The 17,191-nt window shown below is 39.8% G+C and overlaps 1 protein-coding gene across 1 annotated transcript in view; it reads left to right on the forward strand.

The window, feature by feature from the left end:
* LOC124619730 (E3 ubiquitin-protein ligase MYLIP) overlaps positions 1–14,360 on the forward strand; it is a 35,527-nt gene extending 21,167 nt beyond the window's left edge. The window contains exons 2-7 of the mRNA XM_047146298.1: positions 8,463–8,656; positions 8,765–8,999; positions 9,106–9,272; positions 9,684–9,900; positions 10,063–10,275; positions 12,290–14,360. Of these exons, the coding sequence (XP_047002254.1) occupies positions 8,463–8,656; positions 8,765–8,999; positions 9,106–9,272; positions 9,684–9,900; positions 10,063–10,275; positions 12,290–12,505 (1,242 nt within the window). The 3' untranslated portion in view covers positions 12,506–14,360. The remainder of the gene's footprint in view (positions 1–8,462; positions 8,657–8,764; positions 9,000–9,105; positions 9,273–9,683; positions 9,901–10,062; positions 10,276–12,289) is intronic.
* Positions 14,361–17,191: the final 2,831 nt, after the last annotated feature.

Raw genomic sequence — 17,191 nt, forward strand, 5'->3', positions numbered from 1 at the left:
GTATACTGTTGTTGGATAAGCGTAAGGTGATTTTTCTCGATTGCCCCGTAAACAATAAATGGAGCTAAATTTCAACTTCATACAAAGAAAATCATAATGAACATATTTGGGGACGGAAGGGCGGCAAATTCCTGTATTTGTTGCGTCGAGGTCACATTGTCGATGGCGCTACTTGCTGTGCGACGTTAAAAAAACTGCGTAGGCTATTCAAAACAAATGGCGGGGAATGCTGCCGAGGGGAACTTGTTTATAGCGCGCCCGCCTTCTGCACGTGGCACCCAGGAACCGTTGCGTTCCGTCAGGGACGACATTTTGGCCCGTATCTTGCACTCCAGTCGTAAAGTTATCAAAGCCGTTAGTACCTGCTGTATTATTGCGTGAAAGACATGTCTAAGACGAAGGCTCACAGCGCTGAAAGTACGTCTCCAGTGTGGCCTTATACTAAAGTCGAATTTGAAGATAAACAGTAGAGGCAAGAGAATAGAGATTTTTCAGATGTGGGTGCTACAGACGAATTCTGAAGAATAGACGGGTAGATGTGATAGCTAATGGACAGATATTGAATCGGAGAGGAAAAATGAATTATGGCGCAACGTGACTAAGAGAGGAGATCAGTGACAGAACATATTATGGAGGAAAAACTGTTAAAGTATACAAATACTCGACTGCAGTAATCAGAATTAAATGGATAGACTAGCGCGGAGAGCTGCATCAAACCAGTCTGTGGGGGGGGGGGGGGGGGGGGGGGGGGGGGCGTTAAAAGTTAGGGAGGTTGCTATGGAAATCCGAGAACTTAGGTAAAGCTGGGTCTTCTGTCTGTTAAAAAGCATTATAACTGGAATATAAGCAGCAATATCCACATTTCTTTTCCTTCCATTCGTAATTATATTTTGTTAATTTGCACTGCCACTACTCCTCCTCTTGTACAAAAAAGTTACCTCTTACGTATTACAGTAATAATTAAAATAATTTTTTTGCTTGAGAAGGTTAGACTGTTCGACGAGGCAGTGAATTAATGGCGCCAAAATCTGTAGAGCCGGTCCCAACTAAAGCTATTTTTATACACAATAAACAGCGAAAATTTAGGGTCTCGGAATGTTTTCTGCGTACTGTAATCCTCGTACCTTATTAAATAGTTGCGGGTAGCCTCTGTGGTGCTTCCATATTTTCACGGCCGATGCCAGGTTTGATCGGATCCTACACCTTCTAAAATCAGGCTTGGCGAGGGAAAGAGAAAGAGCAGCGTTAAGGGGCATGCGCTTCTCCGAAACATAGTTGTAGCATGTCACCAGACTAAAGTAACAAAAACGGTTCGCAGGTATCTCATGTGCCTATTTGTTAATGTTTATGCGAAGTGAACGCGAAGAAGAATTTTTCCGCTGTACGATAAAACATTGTTGTCAATTAAGTTAACCCTTGAGACTTAGCGCATTGCTAAACATCATCTGCTATCGATGATAAAACGGCAAACAAAATCACTATAATGGATTTTATTGTTTATCGGCAGTCGGACACTTCTCAAACGCCTAGGGCGGAGCGGCATGCAGTTGGTATTTACCGATACCAGTGGTGTGAAAATTCCCATTGAGATCTTTCGGCACTACGCACAGTGTGCCAAGAACCATTGGGATCATTTTTATGCCAGAAGCGCAGAAATCATATTTTCAGTTCTTTGTGCTTAGTAAGCTACCTGCTGTCGCCTGTTAACGAGCCACTAGTGTCATGTCTGGCGGTTTGTGTTAGTGTTAGTTTGGAATACATACGCCCACAGTGGTTTGATTTACTGATTTTGTACCTATTTTTATAACTTATTACTCAGTCAGGTCTTTGCGAATAGTAAGTGATATTTCTGGTATATACTAAGTTCCATTGTACCACGTACGCCACAGTCTTGTGACTACAAAGTCTGTGCTTCACGTCTTCTGCTGTATGCTCAATCCTTTCCTGATGCCTTCTTACTGTGCTGCCAAAATCTGTCCTTTTGCTCCACTTTCAAGGGTTAACCAAAAAAGGTATTTTCCATGGCTATTTTGCCTTAGATATTTTCTAAGCAGCGTCCATGGTGTGCTTTATTGCAGGGACTGTCCAGGGTTGCATAACTGTCTTCCGATGCTGATTCTCAATTTGTTGTATCTTCGTCAGGTGTTGACATTAATAAGACATAATTACTCACTTCCGTTCACACAGTCTGGTAGTACATGGTTCCTTTTCCACTATCTGCCAACCCTGCAAGTCTTTACCGTCTGATTTTTCTCAGCATGTACGACCTGCCACCTCACTGAGGTGTCCTGCATAATAAATAGACCATGAGGTGTCTTTTGTCAAAGTATAGGAAGTTTACGCAACTTAATTGTTATTGTTTCCGCGAGAGGCTTCATGGCTCTTCTCAGTCTCATTGTCTTAAATAACGGAGTTAATCACTTGAAAAGTCAGTAACAAGGAGAAATTTTGGTGTGTCAGGGTGAAATTTTTGAATGTTTGCTTTATCTCGGGCTATTTTTTTCGGGTTCGCTTACGCTAAACATCCAGATGTTAATATTACTATTTTGAGTCCGAAGTAAATGCTTGTAAATGATCTCAATGCGCGGGACATGGTCTTAAGCGCCTTTTCCTTCGATACAGAGCCTACATCGTACACGTGACCGATGACACTGCTTGCAACGTGTGGGAAACAAATGGTCGTCCATGCTAATCACATACGAAACAATAAGTTGTCGCCGCTGCTGTAGCGAGGGTCAGGGGAAAACTGGCGTGTACTCTGCAGAGTCGCAATTCCGTGGGACTGTAACCTGTAGGTTAGAGAGCAAACGGCAGCACGCGTGCCCGTGAATAGCGTAAGATTTTGTATTTTAACTGTGATCCATTTTCACAGAGTTTTTGAAGAACATAGACGCAAGAGCATATTACAATATGGTTCATAAGATGGGGGTATATTGTGCGGCTTTGGAATTTATAACTCTGAAACTATTTTCCAATGGCAGAAACTACGGTAAAAGGACACTATCCATCCATCTATCTATCTATCTATCTATCTAATATTAAATTGGTAATCCTTTGATGTCTCAGAATGTGTCCTATCAACCGATCCCTTCTTTTAGGAAAGTTGTGCCACAAATTTCTTTTCTCCCCATTTCCATTGAGTACCACCTCATTATTCACGCCATCTAATCTTCAGTATTCATCTGTAGTACCACATGCCAAAAGCTTCTATTCCTTTCCTGCCTAAATTGTTCATCGTCCATCTTTAAATTCCGTACGTGGCTGCACTCAAGACGAATGACTTCTGAAAAGACTTCCCAACACTGAAATCTGTTATTCATTGTTAACTGATTTCTCTTCTTCAGAAACGCTTTTCTTGAGATTGCCAGTCCACATTTTATGTCGTCTCTACTTTGCTTATCCACTGTTATTTAGCTGCCCAAATAGCGAAACTCATCTACTTTTAGTGTCTCGTTTTCTAATGTGATCCCTCCCCCCCCCCCCCCCCCCCCCCCCCCCCCAGCCCAATCCGAAAGCATTGCATTATCCTTGTTTTGCTTTTGTTGATACTCATCTTATGTATTCCTTTCAAGACACTGTCCATTCCGTTCAAATGCTCATCCAAGTACTTTGCTGCCTCTGACAGAACTGCAATGCCACTGGCAAACAAAGCTTTTATGTCTCCTCCCTCAACTTTAATTCCTGCTCCAAATTTTTTTTTGGTTTCCTTTACTGCTTGATTTGCATAAAGATTGAGTAACACAGGGATAGGCTACAACCCTTCCTCATTCCCCTCTCAACCAATGCTACCTTTCCATACCCCTTCGACTCTTTGACCTGTCGTCTGTTTAGCCCATATCTGACTCGGTGGCTCAGTTGGTATATGTTAGACTACAGGTCGCAACGTTCGGGGATTCGATCTCCAGATCCACCCAGATTTGTCAGTTATCACTTTTTTTCACCTATGGCCATAGTGTGTTACTGTGGGGAGGAAACGGGGCTGCATCAAGGTTCGCAATACACGTTAAAGTGTAGGTCCTCCAATAGAACCAGGCCAAGTAGAGGTTTGCAGTTTCCAAACCAATCGGCAGGTTCATTAAATATTTAATAAAGTTATCGTGAGGGTCAAATATATGTATGTAGTTGTATAACCTTCGGAAGTCTTTCATTTGCATGTTGAACTGAAACTTAATCCCTTTCAGGCATCCCATGACGTTTAAGAAATGACCAGTACGCTACATTTTTTGCAGTAACGTGTGTAGCAGATAAGATATCTACCATTTAGTCCACGTAAATATTTGTCTGGAGCTGGGGAACTTGGCTATTATCGGAAAACTCAACAGGTCTTGCTTGGGTTTATTGTTCCCAAGACCTTGTTTTTCGTGGAAGCGCCGAAGAAATACACAAGATAAGGAGCGTTGTTTTGCAGCTCGGGGACGGAATGTAAGAGTGTCTGGCCTTCCCTTGATCCATAGCTCCTCATAAATTCGCGAGAAGAATGCCTCCTGCCTCGAAAGCACCTGTTTCGTGCAGACGCATGTGCTTACTGTCTGTAACGTTTGAACAGGTGAATGTTTCGCGGGAGACTCAAAAGAGAAAGAGAAATAGCACGTTTTGAGACGTAAACATGGAAGTAGGCATTCAGTTTTCGAACCACTTTCATGGTGACTGGTAGAATTTTTGTCTGTGTGCATGCAGTTAGAGAACAAGAGCACAAAATTAATGAATGCTGATATACGCTCTTGTAACTTGTTTACTACGAGCAGATCATCTGTCGGACAAAAGTTCTCATCACCACTGGTGCAAAGAAAACGTAGAAAACAGCGCTCACCAACTTATGTACCAACTAGCTGTTGCCGTCAGCGCTGCTCGCTTATCAATGGAATGGAATGAAATGAAATGTGCGTATAGCTTTATTGGCCAGGATTCCGTGCTCGGGATATTCGACCTCTTGGTGCAAATCTTTTTGACGCCAATCCAGGGACATGTGCGTCGGTATGATAAAATGTTGATAAGGATACCACACACATCCATTATGGAGCTGAGGAAATCAGACCTGGTTGGGAATCGAACCCGGGACCGCGTGATAAAGAGTCAGCAACGCTAACATAAAGACCACGAGCTGCTGACACTCATAAGTAGTTTTGTTGCGTGGTGACTTCGAAAAATTATTAAATAGCCTTAAACTGACGAAGAATGAAAATAAATATGTAGTTTGGTGTAGTGCGAATTTTGTAACATTTCTACATGCAATAACGCAGCTGTCCTCAAGCTTCTGCCTGTTCACAGCGGCTGCGCTTGTATATCATCAAATGCAGCCTCAATAAAAGCTTTCCACGTTCTACATGTAAAAGCACGTCGTCTCTCTAGTTTGTCGTACAGCTTTGAAAGGACGTCGTAGTGTCTTCAAGTGTCTCGGAAGCTATGAGACGTGTGACAAGACGGCTAAAATCCGACGGGCTTGTGACTGATGTCGGAAGTATGGATTAAACACGTTGAGGATTGGATAAGTACTGCATTTATTGCGTTGAATTATATTACATGGAACACGTGAAACAATAAAAGCATAGTCGCAAATATGTGAATTAAGTTCAAAAGTCAGAGGTTAAATAGCTTTTTGAAAGATTGTTGTTCCGTATTTCGCGTTTTATTCTTCAAATCAATAAATATGTTGTACTACACACGTTCTAAAGTAGCCTATGTTCTTCCTCAGCATTCAAGGTATATTGATACCAAATTTTATCAAAACAGGTTAAGCGATTTAGTTACTTTCGCATTTATATTATTAGTATGAAAGTATGGGTTATGGTTGAATAGCCGTAAATACATTAAAATCGTTTCTCTTTATCAATTAGGATTAATGAAAGATGCAAAGAAGACGCTGAGGAGAGCTGCATAATTTGTCATGATTACCTTACGCGTCGTAAAAGCGGCACGGAAATAGAATTTTTACAAATTCAAGGTTGTGAATTTCCAGTGAAAAATAAAAAAAAATCTGTCAACATTATAGCGCTTTTCTCCGTTCTTGTGTAATTCCACTGTTGGACTGCAGTAAAATGTAGCTAAAACATTCCCAGTGTGGTAGACGATTGGATTTCGTGGAACAGTGCGTTACGAAGCAGCACGGATTCGCGGCTGTCTCGCAGACGCGGTTTCGCGCGCGCGCTTTTTTGTGCTCTTTCACTGTGAAGGAAGCGTAGCGTCAGAGTCCAAAGTCCAAGGCGCGGCCAAAGTCCACAGGCAGGTGGGGCCGGCTGAACTTTGTCCGGTGTTTACAGGTAGTGGCAGGCGCAGCTGGAGGCGCGCCCGCAGCCCGTCCTTGGGGGCAGGCAGCAGGCGCTGTGCACGTGCTCAGCACGCGGCCCGGCTGTGACGGGGTGTGCCACTTCGTGCCCCGGCGCTCGCTATACACACCGCACAGAAATAGCCCGCGCCGTCTCATCCGCTCAGTCTCTGCTGTTTCAGTTTGCCTCCCCCGAAATTGTTTCCGCTATCTGGCCAGGTAGTCTGAGAATATGCATGCGTTCATCGTTGATAGTAATGCAGATTGACAGGAGACATCGTGTCCTCAGTTTGTTGTGTGCAAATATTAAGGATTTATCCCCCATCAGGATTTTAAGTTGTCTTATACCTAAATGAATCGGTATCTCCTCTGTCAATGTTCAGACTGGATCGCTAAAAATTTAGTACAGAGACTAAACGTAAACTGAAAGCGAGGAAAAGACTAAATATCATTAAAGTCTGATGTAAGTTTCGGTGCTCTAATTTTTGTTTGCTCATAAGGGTGGCATTCTGTATGTGATATTGGTGTTATTACAGCGGTCTTTAAAGCAGCGCTAGGTATCCAAGCGCGAAGTATCTTCAGTGCAACGATAGTTTGTTACAGGGAACAACTTACCCGAACAGAATTGTGTTGTAAAAGTGTCAGTACCTGACCGTCGCTCTGCCTCGACAAGCTTTGTCGTTAAGCATTGATAACAGTGGATCATTTGCATTTTTGAAATGAATTTTATTAGACAGGGAGCGTCAACCCAGGCCCCATCCTTACGTAGTCACGGCTGTCGGCTATCATAACCTTCTGTCTCCGCGAAATTTACTGCTAAAATGGCCCACTTTAGATTGTCACTAACAGGAAGGCAGCACCGGTTACTTCCAAGTAAGCTAAACTGACGGCAATAAACACAAATGGCTCTGAGCATTACGCGACTTAACTTCTGTGGTCATCAGTCGCCTAGAACTTGGAACTAATTAAACCTAACTAACCTAAGGACATCCATGCCCGAGGTAGGATTCGAACCTGCGACCGTAGCGGTCGCTCGGCTCCAGACTGTAGCGCCTAGAACCGCACGGCCAGTCTGGCCGGCCAATAAACACAAATGATAGTCTTTGTTACCACGCGCTGAAATATACCTGATAATTGTTCCTAGCATTTCAGTACCGTCTAGTAAATGTGCGTGAACTGCAACTAGTTTAAAGTAGCATTTTTTTATTTGTATAAACGAGTTTCTATAATCCAGTCATCAGTGCGCTCACTCTTAAATACTAAGAGTTAAAATTATGCGCATTGTAAGGTACACACTGATTGTGACCTTACCGATGCTATTAGCACCTTGCCGCACGTAATCCATATACGTGTTGCATTGCAGTTTCGTGAATAGCGTATCCAAAGAATCAGATTAATACTCGCTATGGTGGTGATCGTCGTCGGTTGTGACTGGCTCGACACTATCTGATCACGCAAAAAAGTTTTCCGCAATGTACTCGTCAACAGACGCGTATTTTCGTTTGCATCTCCCGCAAATCCTTAATAGGTAATATTTGCGAATTAGAAGATTCCAACGATACGATTAATGCAAAAAATAAATAAAAAAATAAATTCTCCTTTTAGTACGTTTATCTAGTGCAAATCTGGAAACAAAGTAAGAACTTTCGTCGGGAGACAATTTTGTTGGCTACAGTGCGCGCTCTCTCTCTCTCTCTCTCGTATGTGTTTTCTATCGTCCTCCCCTCTCCACCAGATTACAAAGTTAAGGAAGCGGTAATCATAGGGAACCATATTTGAACTGTAGAGAGACATTCACATCTAATGAACAGAAATTCGCTTATATGACCGAATCTGTTCATTCAGCCTTTGAAGCTTATGGTGTCGCATAAGTCTGGGCCTCCAATCTTCAAATGAGATTACTGTTAGGTTTTTATTACATGACTGATAGGTGTACTTTAAAGGTCCTTACACTTTGCAGCAACTGCCAAAGACGGCTAGGGTAGACATGGATATAGTGTATAAAATGGAACTGTCAACATAGTGTTCTTTGTAAAGCACCTATTGCCCACTTAATTTTGATCACTTTCTGTATCAATCAAATTTCGTACAATTTTCCAGTGACAATGTATCAGTATTGATTCTTGAAAGTAATTACTGCAATGATCACTTTTTAATCAATTACTATGTAATATGATTAAAATTTATTATTTGTCTCCAGGTGTGCCAGTACCTTGGCATTGGTAACGAGGCTGATTATTTTGGACTGAAGTACCACTGCTCTAAAGGGGAAGAACTGTGGTTAAATCTTCGTAATCCTATTGAGAGACAAGTGGGAGGCGTTCCTCCATACCGTTTTGCTCTCAGAGTAAAATTTTGGGTGCCTCCACATCTTTTGCTGCAAGACACAACCAGGTGAGGTCTGGAGTTTAGCATTTGTGCTTGCTGTGACTTGTGCATTCATTTGTATATACTACATCCTGTGAGTGAAAATTGCCTAATGTACTGCACGATTTATTTCAGGCATCAGTTTTATCTTCATTCCCGGTTGGATCTTTTGGAGGGCCGCCTGAAGGTTCCAGATTCATTAGTAGCTGCTAAATTGGCAGCTTGGATGGCACAGGCAGAATCTGGTGATTATGACCCTCAGTCGTGTCCCCAAAGTGTTTACGCCCAATACTGCCAGCTAGGTGGTGTCAATACCTCGAGGCCCCAAGACTTTATTCAGATGATTGCTGCACAGCATCGTGAACTTAAGGTAATTAGAGCACTCTAAACTAATTTGCACTGAGGTTGCTAATAAGAGCTTTGTCAGTAGCTTCTTGCACTTCGTGAACTTCAGTTGGGCATTAAATATTCCATAGGGCAATAAGCAGTCAGCAGCAGAGTACTGGCTTCTCAAGGAGGTGTCTTATCTTGAAGATTTTGGCGAGGAGGTGTTTCAAACAAAAACGAGCAATGGTGGAAGATGCAGTCTCGGAGTTGGTCCACATGGGCTCAGTGTATATCATCCAGATTCAACAAAACAAAGGTAAAAGGCCACACTAAAAATACTTTGTTCAGAAATATTGTAGCTGCAAAATTTGCTCATCCACGTATACTATTACACTGGGGTGCATACATTAAGATTTTAGAAACCATAATATTGGAAGTATGGCCATACTTCTTCTCACTCTCAAAATCTAGTTTAGAAGACCAGTTCAATTCTGAAAGTTGCCAAAACTACCGACATTGTTGTTACGAAGATTTATTTCTTGAATTGCCTTCATCAGTTTTCTTTGACTTGTTAATTATTCAGTTGTTGTACAACAGCAGTAATTTTTACACAAACAAATAAAAAGCTGCCAACTGCAACATATAACTGTCATACTTTTTAGTTGGGCACAATTGGTACAGTAGTACTTTTACTGGAAAATAAAACTTTTTTGTTTCGATCTTACAGCATACCATACACAGCCATCCAAAGTGCTGCCTCACAGCGACGTTCCTTCCATCTTCTGTACCTGGATCTTGACAGCAACGAGGCAACACTCGATCTGAAACTGGAAACATCACAGGCAGCGAGTGGTCTGTACCGTGCTATCACCGAAAAGCATGCCTTCTATAGTTGTGAGACAGTACGCAGTGCAGTTACAGCTCAATTCATAAGGGATTTAAAGGTAACAGCCATTTGTTTTACAAACTACGTAGGTTAGATTAATCGGTGAAACTCATTGAAATGCATTTGCAAAAATTATTCAATTAAAATCAATAAATGTGATTGATACGGAGATGAATGAAAAAAATGTCGGCTGCTCTTTAAACGTCTTTCTGTATTGCAGGGCACAATTGTGTCCATATTTAATGAGGACACTTCTCTCGGGAAGAAATACGTGTTCGACATACGACGTACCTGCAGGGAAGTCTACGACAATGCGAGGAGGGCATTGTATCAGTCTGCAAGTTCAACTTTTCCCCCACCAGAGGAAAGTCCAGAGCAGCAGATACACAATACTCCAGAACAGTGTGACAACTGTGTGGATGAAAAATGCAAGGTATGTTCCTAGATTTGCTATTTAATTAAACTAACACAGTAAAGTATAAACATTTATTGGTACTCGGCATAGAGAGGAGATGTCGAGTCACAGACAGGCACAACGAGAAAACTGCTGTGTACTTTAGAAACCCACACAGACATTATATGAATGTTTGGGTGTTTCCTCACTTCAGAAGGAGGCCTTTTGGCCAAAAGCTAAAACATACAGCAGTCTTTTCCTTGTGCCTTTCTGCAACTCAGCATCTCCTCTATGGTGAGTAGATCTATCTTTTTGTAATATTGTTGCTATACCATTCTGGACTTTACTATAGAAAGATTTGATTTCAGTGAGAAGCCACTGGCAAACCTTTCTATCCTTCTATGAAATTAAATCCCACAATCCCACTCAATTCTTTATTTCTGGAGCACTCTTTTCTTTTTTAAATACGGAGACAGTGTGAAGCATTACTGCTTCCATGCAGGTGGGGCGCAGTGGGGGAGGGGAGAGGTGATATAAATAATATGGTGTTTCATGAGGAAAGGTAAATATTTTAGGACTGAATGTAAGTTATATGGAATGTTTTATTTGAATTAGTCTGTACTAATATACTAATTTGAATAAAACACTGCATATAGTGTGTGTTCAATTTTTGTTTAGAGAGACACAGCTGTTAGAATGTATCCCAAACAAATACCGAAGCAAAGGCAACTAATTAAGTTCAAAGTTTATTTTCAAAAATTCCAACCAAGTCTAGAATGCACTTTCAAATTCTCGTCACATTGTGTGTAGCCCTTCTGAGAGAGCCATGTTAGCATTATTTTGAGGCCAGCACTGTTCATAATCAATTCACCTCTTGTTTACTTTTTCTTTGTAAACTTTGCTTTCAACCGCCTGAGACATAAAAATCTGTAAGGTAAGGTTGGGGGACATTGTTGGCCCAGAAATATGAACATTTCAGCCAGTCCGTCTTCTGTCAAATGTTAGGTTTACATGTGCAGGGACCATCATGCTGAAAGAACATACCAACCTTTGTAGCCAAAGGAACCTCTTCCAGAATTGCTGGAAAATCATTTTCAAGAAAGTACTGCTAATGGAGACCTGTTGTAACACAAGAAGCCCAACCAAGTGATTCCCTGTAAATGTGTGGTTTCGTACAATAGACCATCATTTTTTAAAATGTCTCCACCAAGAAATGGGTGTTTTGTTGGATTGCCAATGTGAGTTAAGGGTTATGGTACCATCATATGTGAAAATGGCTTTATCAGTAAACAATAATAATGGGATTTGTTGGCAATTTAAATTCATATAGTTTCCCTTCCTCTCCTTTTCAATATTGGTGAATCTACTGTAAATGGTAGAGGCCATGCATACATAATCTCTGCCATACTCTTGTATGCGGAACACACACACGTGCAAAAATACTGTATGTGCTTGTTCATTTGCATGTTGAAAGGGGATACGGCTTCTGGGCATGGCATCAGTAATCTTGCACAGTTTTTGTAAGAAAGAGTAAATGCTCCTCATTTTAGTACTCTGTAGTTTGGAAATTGTCAAATATATTTTCTACCACCATTAGAACTTAGTTACAAAAATCATAAACAAATACATCAACATACTCAGCATTTGTAAATGTGTGGAATGTTTAAGCAATACAGCAGCAATGCGCAACAAATCTCAATCACGGTTGGAACAGATGTAATTATATAAACTCTAGTACAACTTCGAAACTTGAACTGCAAGTCAAAAATGAGAACTAACCCTTTGCAACAGGAATACCAACATGCAAAATGAAAACATCTCAGTAACCATCTGTACCTCTGTAACCACTACAAATTGGGATGTGGAATGTTTTTTTCTTCTCCATCGAGAAGTTTCATACAATTTCAGTTGCCCTTCATCATTGTTTAATGTGTCATATCTCTAAATTTGAATATGCAACCAAATTAAACGTGTTTGTCCTTGAAATGTTTACATTGTACCATTTACAAAGTGCTGTCTGGTAATTATTTATGTGTGTGGTTTCAAATTTCAGTCATCACAGCGGAAGTTTGCACGGTTGCTGGAAGCAATGTCTTGCCGTATCTGCATGGACAGGGGCATTGATACTGCATTTTTTCCCTGTGCACATGTTATAGCATGTAGTGAATGTGCTGCCCGTTGTGATCGCTGCCCACTTTGCCGTGCAGAAATAGATCAAGCGAAGAGGATTTACTTGCCCGTAGAACTGCAACAGCTTCCAACCTGTTAGAATAAATTGACAATACTCCTTTGTTAAAGTGTGCTCTCAGATGTGATGCTCTTGGACCATACACCCTGCATGTGATGGGGAATGTGTAATTGTGAAAGAACACAAGTTGTACACGTGCAGTTACATTCCTGTTAATTTTAATCACTCCTGAAAGTTAGTGTCTTTATAGTGCCTGTAATCTACATAAACATGATCACCTGAAGCATTTACAAAAGGAATAAAAGAATGTTGTGCAGTGTGGATATAAAATGACAGTTTTAGGACGTGAAGTGTAAAACTGTATGCCTTAAACATGCAGTTTAATGAAGGTGAACTGCCAAAAAACTAATAGTAATAGTTTTAAAACATGACTGGTGATATTTCAGACTGACAGTAGTGACAGGATGTTATATGCAAAGTGAAAAACAGTACAGAATGTACTGCAGCCTCTAATAAATTAATCAAAGTAGAATGTATGTAAAGTTAAAAGCACTGGTGATGTGCTAGGAACAGCTCTTCAGAAAAAATATTTTAAAATATTTAACATTGCTCCAAGTGATTTAAATTTACACTGCAAAGGGCAAGATTGAGTATTCATATCTCAGGGACACAAGCTGCAACTTGGAATCTGTATCTGTTAATGAATGCAAGTACTGTCAGATTAATTTTAGGAAAAGGTGTAAAGTTAATTTCAGTATTGTGCATAACCATTTTATACTTTCTTGCCTCATTAAAAAAAAAAAACTGAACTGACAGCATTTATAGTACCTGATTGTGCGTATCCATGCACTTAATTGAAAGTAAAACTTTACATTGTCCTCAGAAAATAAGTGCTGCAGTAATAGTAGTAGTCCACATACCTTGTTTTAAAAAATATAACCTTTCAGAAAATATTTCACTCTGAAGTGGCAAAGAAATTTTGAATAATGAATGGTTTAAATGGAAATTAAATTCTTAAAAATGTAATCATTTCCTTATTACTAAGTACAAAACAGTTGTACTGTGGCAAGTATGTGGAGTAATTCTTTCCACCTTAATATGTGTATTATGTGATGCTGAGGGGCAATAGAAAGATACCAATGTCAGTTCAGTTTTTTGAATTATTTGCAAATATAAAAAATGACTAAAATTTATAGAAAGTGCTTAGCAGTGTCCTGTCAAGCAGTTTCGTTTGCAGAAAATTACAGTATTATAGATGTAACATTTTTCTTCTGCACAGTGGAGGACAATAATGGAAGTGATATAACTATTTAACTGTAACATTTTATAAGAGGAATAGTGTGTGTGTGTGTGTGTGTGTGTGTGTGTGTGTGTGTGTGTGTGTGTGTGTGTGTGTGTCATTTTTTACATTGTAGGGAATAATCAGAAGAAAAATGTTTCCTCCTTAAATATATGGAATTAGGTAAGGGAAAAATATCAATGCAATGCCAGAATAAAAATCAATGCAATTATCTTTGTAAGGCAACCTGTATATTAAAATTGTCGCTTCAGCGGTCAGATTACCATTAAACCTTTAATGCTCAACAGTTTTAGTAACCAGATTAGATCAGTGATTCAATTTTGAAAATATTTTAAAATATACTCAGCTTTGTTGTAGTTCTCTAGTAGTCTGATTTTACTTCAAATGGAAAAATAGATGTGCTGAAGTGAGAATTTTGTACAATACAGAATTATTAATATATTTGTTTGTGCATTTAATTTTTCTATTATAATGTTGTCAAATGAATGTGTGATTGTAGAATCTCAGTGTTATGTGTGATATTTTTTCTCAGTTCTAGAGAAGGTGGAACTGAGGAAATTTTGTGTGATCTTTTTTAATGACTTTTTCATTAAATGTGACCTGTATCAGATCTTAATAAATGAATATATAAATGGACTGCTTGTGCAAACAATACCAATAAAATATATGGTGTTCATAAAGTGATATTTACTTTTCCTGACAAAGTATTTCAACCTTGAGTAAACACATGAGCATAAATTTACATATCTTCTTTACTTATCTTGTAGGACATCATATCAGTAATATTTATTAGTGATTGTAGTTAATAAGGAATAACCTTTTGTGTTAGGTGGAACACACATTAGGAGCGTAATACACAAATTTCAATAAAGCTGTGCACCATAACTCCCACATTGTCCTCACTAACAGATTATCTTTGGCATGTTAAAAGCTCTGCAGAAACAGCCTTCAGTTTTGGCCCATCACGGAAACCCACTTACAGCCAGCTATTCATGAGCCACAGACAATGATGAAGTGTTACCAGAGTGATCAAACCATGCAACAGATAACTTGTTCATATACTCTGAGACTCAATAATAATGATAGGTGGCATCTCACCATACAGATGATTGCTGAGCTGAGGCAGCTAGAAAAGACAATTACTCTCACAACCAAATTTTCAGCTATACATTTTGTCAGAAAACAAAAGTACATGCACATTCACACATGACCGCCATCTCCGGCTGCTGCATCTACAGCCCCCGAGAATCAGATCCAAATAAACCACTCCTCATGCCTCCTGTCGGCAGCTGCTAGGATAGTGACAGCACTGACTGCAAGCCGTGGGGAGAGGTAAGGAGGAGAGTAGTAGTAGTAGTAGTAGTAGTAGTAGTAGTAATGAGGGAGTTGGGAAGCGGCACTTGTACTTATCTGCACCCAGCCAAATGACGATGCACGACACCTCAGTAAACAAACCATTTCATCTACTAAAACAAAACAGATTTTTCCTGTGTCCCCCCCCCCCCCCCCCTTCAAATTTCCCTGACACTCTCTGATTTCCAAAACCTATGGCAACCCTGTTGACACACTGATTGAACACATGTCCTCTCCCTCCTCCCTCAGATATCTCCCCCCCCCTCGCTCTGTCCATTCAACCTGTCTCCATCCATGCTCGTCCACACATGTAGCCCCTGCAATACAGTTCTAAAAACAGGCTGATACTATTCCCACAACATGCCTATCATGCAAGGCAGACAACACATCTAAGGCTTGAAAATAATTTATTTGCCCCTGATGTCCAGGCCGTCATGGAAAGCAGGTTCACAAAGCACGCTGATACTGCTCCAACACAACACGCTTGTCATGCAGGGCAGCCTATATGCCACCGCTGGGAAAAATGCATTTTTGCCTGTAATTTGTTCCAAGTGCTCGAAAGTTATAAAAAGCACACAGTGCTGATACTCGTGAGCATGCGCTTAATTTTATGTATTGGGCCACGTCACTGTAACTACTAAAATAGCTTAATTGCTGATGTTTTGACCAACCTCATCAATGAGGTTATGTTATCCAAAAGTTATACTCTTCTTTATGCACATTCATGTCACTGCATTTCAAGGACACACCACCAAACCATATGTGCTGAAAATGTTTCCATGTCTTTATTACAAAGCATTGCTTGGCTTATGGTGAGTTGACAACCCCACCATCAATTTCTCTGCAAATGAAACAATGATCACAGTATGGGGAAATACCAAATGAATGTTCCATTTCTTGTTATGACTTATAGAAGACCTAGAAAATACTACACAGGTGAGAGTGATTTTGTTATATCAGTCATAATTCTTTATCAATTTTGTCTCCCTTGCAATTTCTTTGTGATTTTGAAATTTCTGGTATCTAAAGATGTAATTTTGAGGTTTTTGAACAAACAATCATGAAACAACCCAGTACAATCGAGAATAGCAATAACTTCACAGAAACAATTAAACATAATGCATTTGAAACAACTCCACACAAGCAATGAAAACACAGATGGTAGAACAATAAATGTGAAGTGCCTAGACAAAAAGAAAGCCTGGGACAATTACTATACCAGAAAAACAAGCAGTAATTCGAAAATTATCAGTTTGAAAAGAAGCAAGCAGATAAAATTATTAGGGCACAAAAGAGTTGCTTTGAAAAGGAGACTATTGCACAATATTCAAGAATTGTATGTATGGGTACAATCCGCAGTTACTATGCTCTATGAAAGAAAATGGAAAACTCACACTGCAGAGAACTATAAGCAACAAGCAGCAATTTTGAAAAATCAACTAACCAACTGGAATGCCACGATGTTACAACTGAAAATGCAGAATCACGAAGTACCAATATGATTAAAATTATATCAAATGAGTAAAACATAACCAAACCCTCCTCCCCCAGCCAACATAGCCCCTCAGAAGAAATTCTAAGAGCTAGTGAAAATCTAGGAGTCATAATCACAAAAGAAAAACTAGATAATGTCAGGGACATCGAAACAACTCTAGAAAATGGAGGCCTTGCATTAATTCAGCAACTCCATAAAGAAGGGAACAAAACACATACCAGTAATTACACAGAAATTTCATTACTACTCTTAGAATACAAAATCATATTGACATCCCTTCTAGACACATTAAATCCTCAATTCAATAAACAAACTAGAGAGTATCAAGCTGGCTTTAGGTAACAGAACCTGCCCAGAGCAAATTCTAAGCCTTAGATTGGAAAGGAATTCTGCCTTATGAAAGACATTTTGTGGTTTTGTTTTCACCCAGATATGTTTCAGCACTTTTGTGCTATCTTCAATAGGTTTATTTAGTTATTTTCTTTCTCACATGAAGCTGTTTGTTGTTTATTCTGGTAGCTCTAGATCTATTACACAATTTACAGGTTGTCATAGTTTTTTGATGTTGTGTTTTTTTCCTTTGTTTGTGTCAAGGTAACGGTGATCATTGCTATCGCTA

This window comes from Schistocerca americana, chromosome 6 (assembly GCF_021461395.2).
Source record: "Schistocerca americana isolate TAMUIC-IGC-003095 chromosome 6, iqSchAmer2.1, whole genome shotgun sequence".
In the NCBI taxonomy this organism is placed as follows: Eukaryota; Metazoa; Arthropoda; class Insecta; order Orthoptera; family Acrididae; genus Schistocerca; species Schistocerca americana.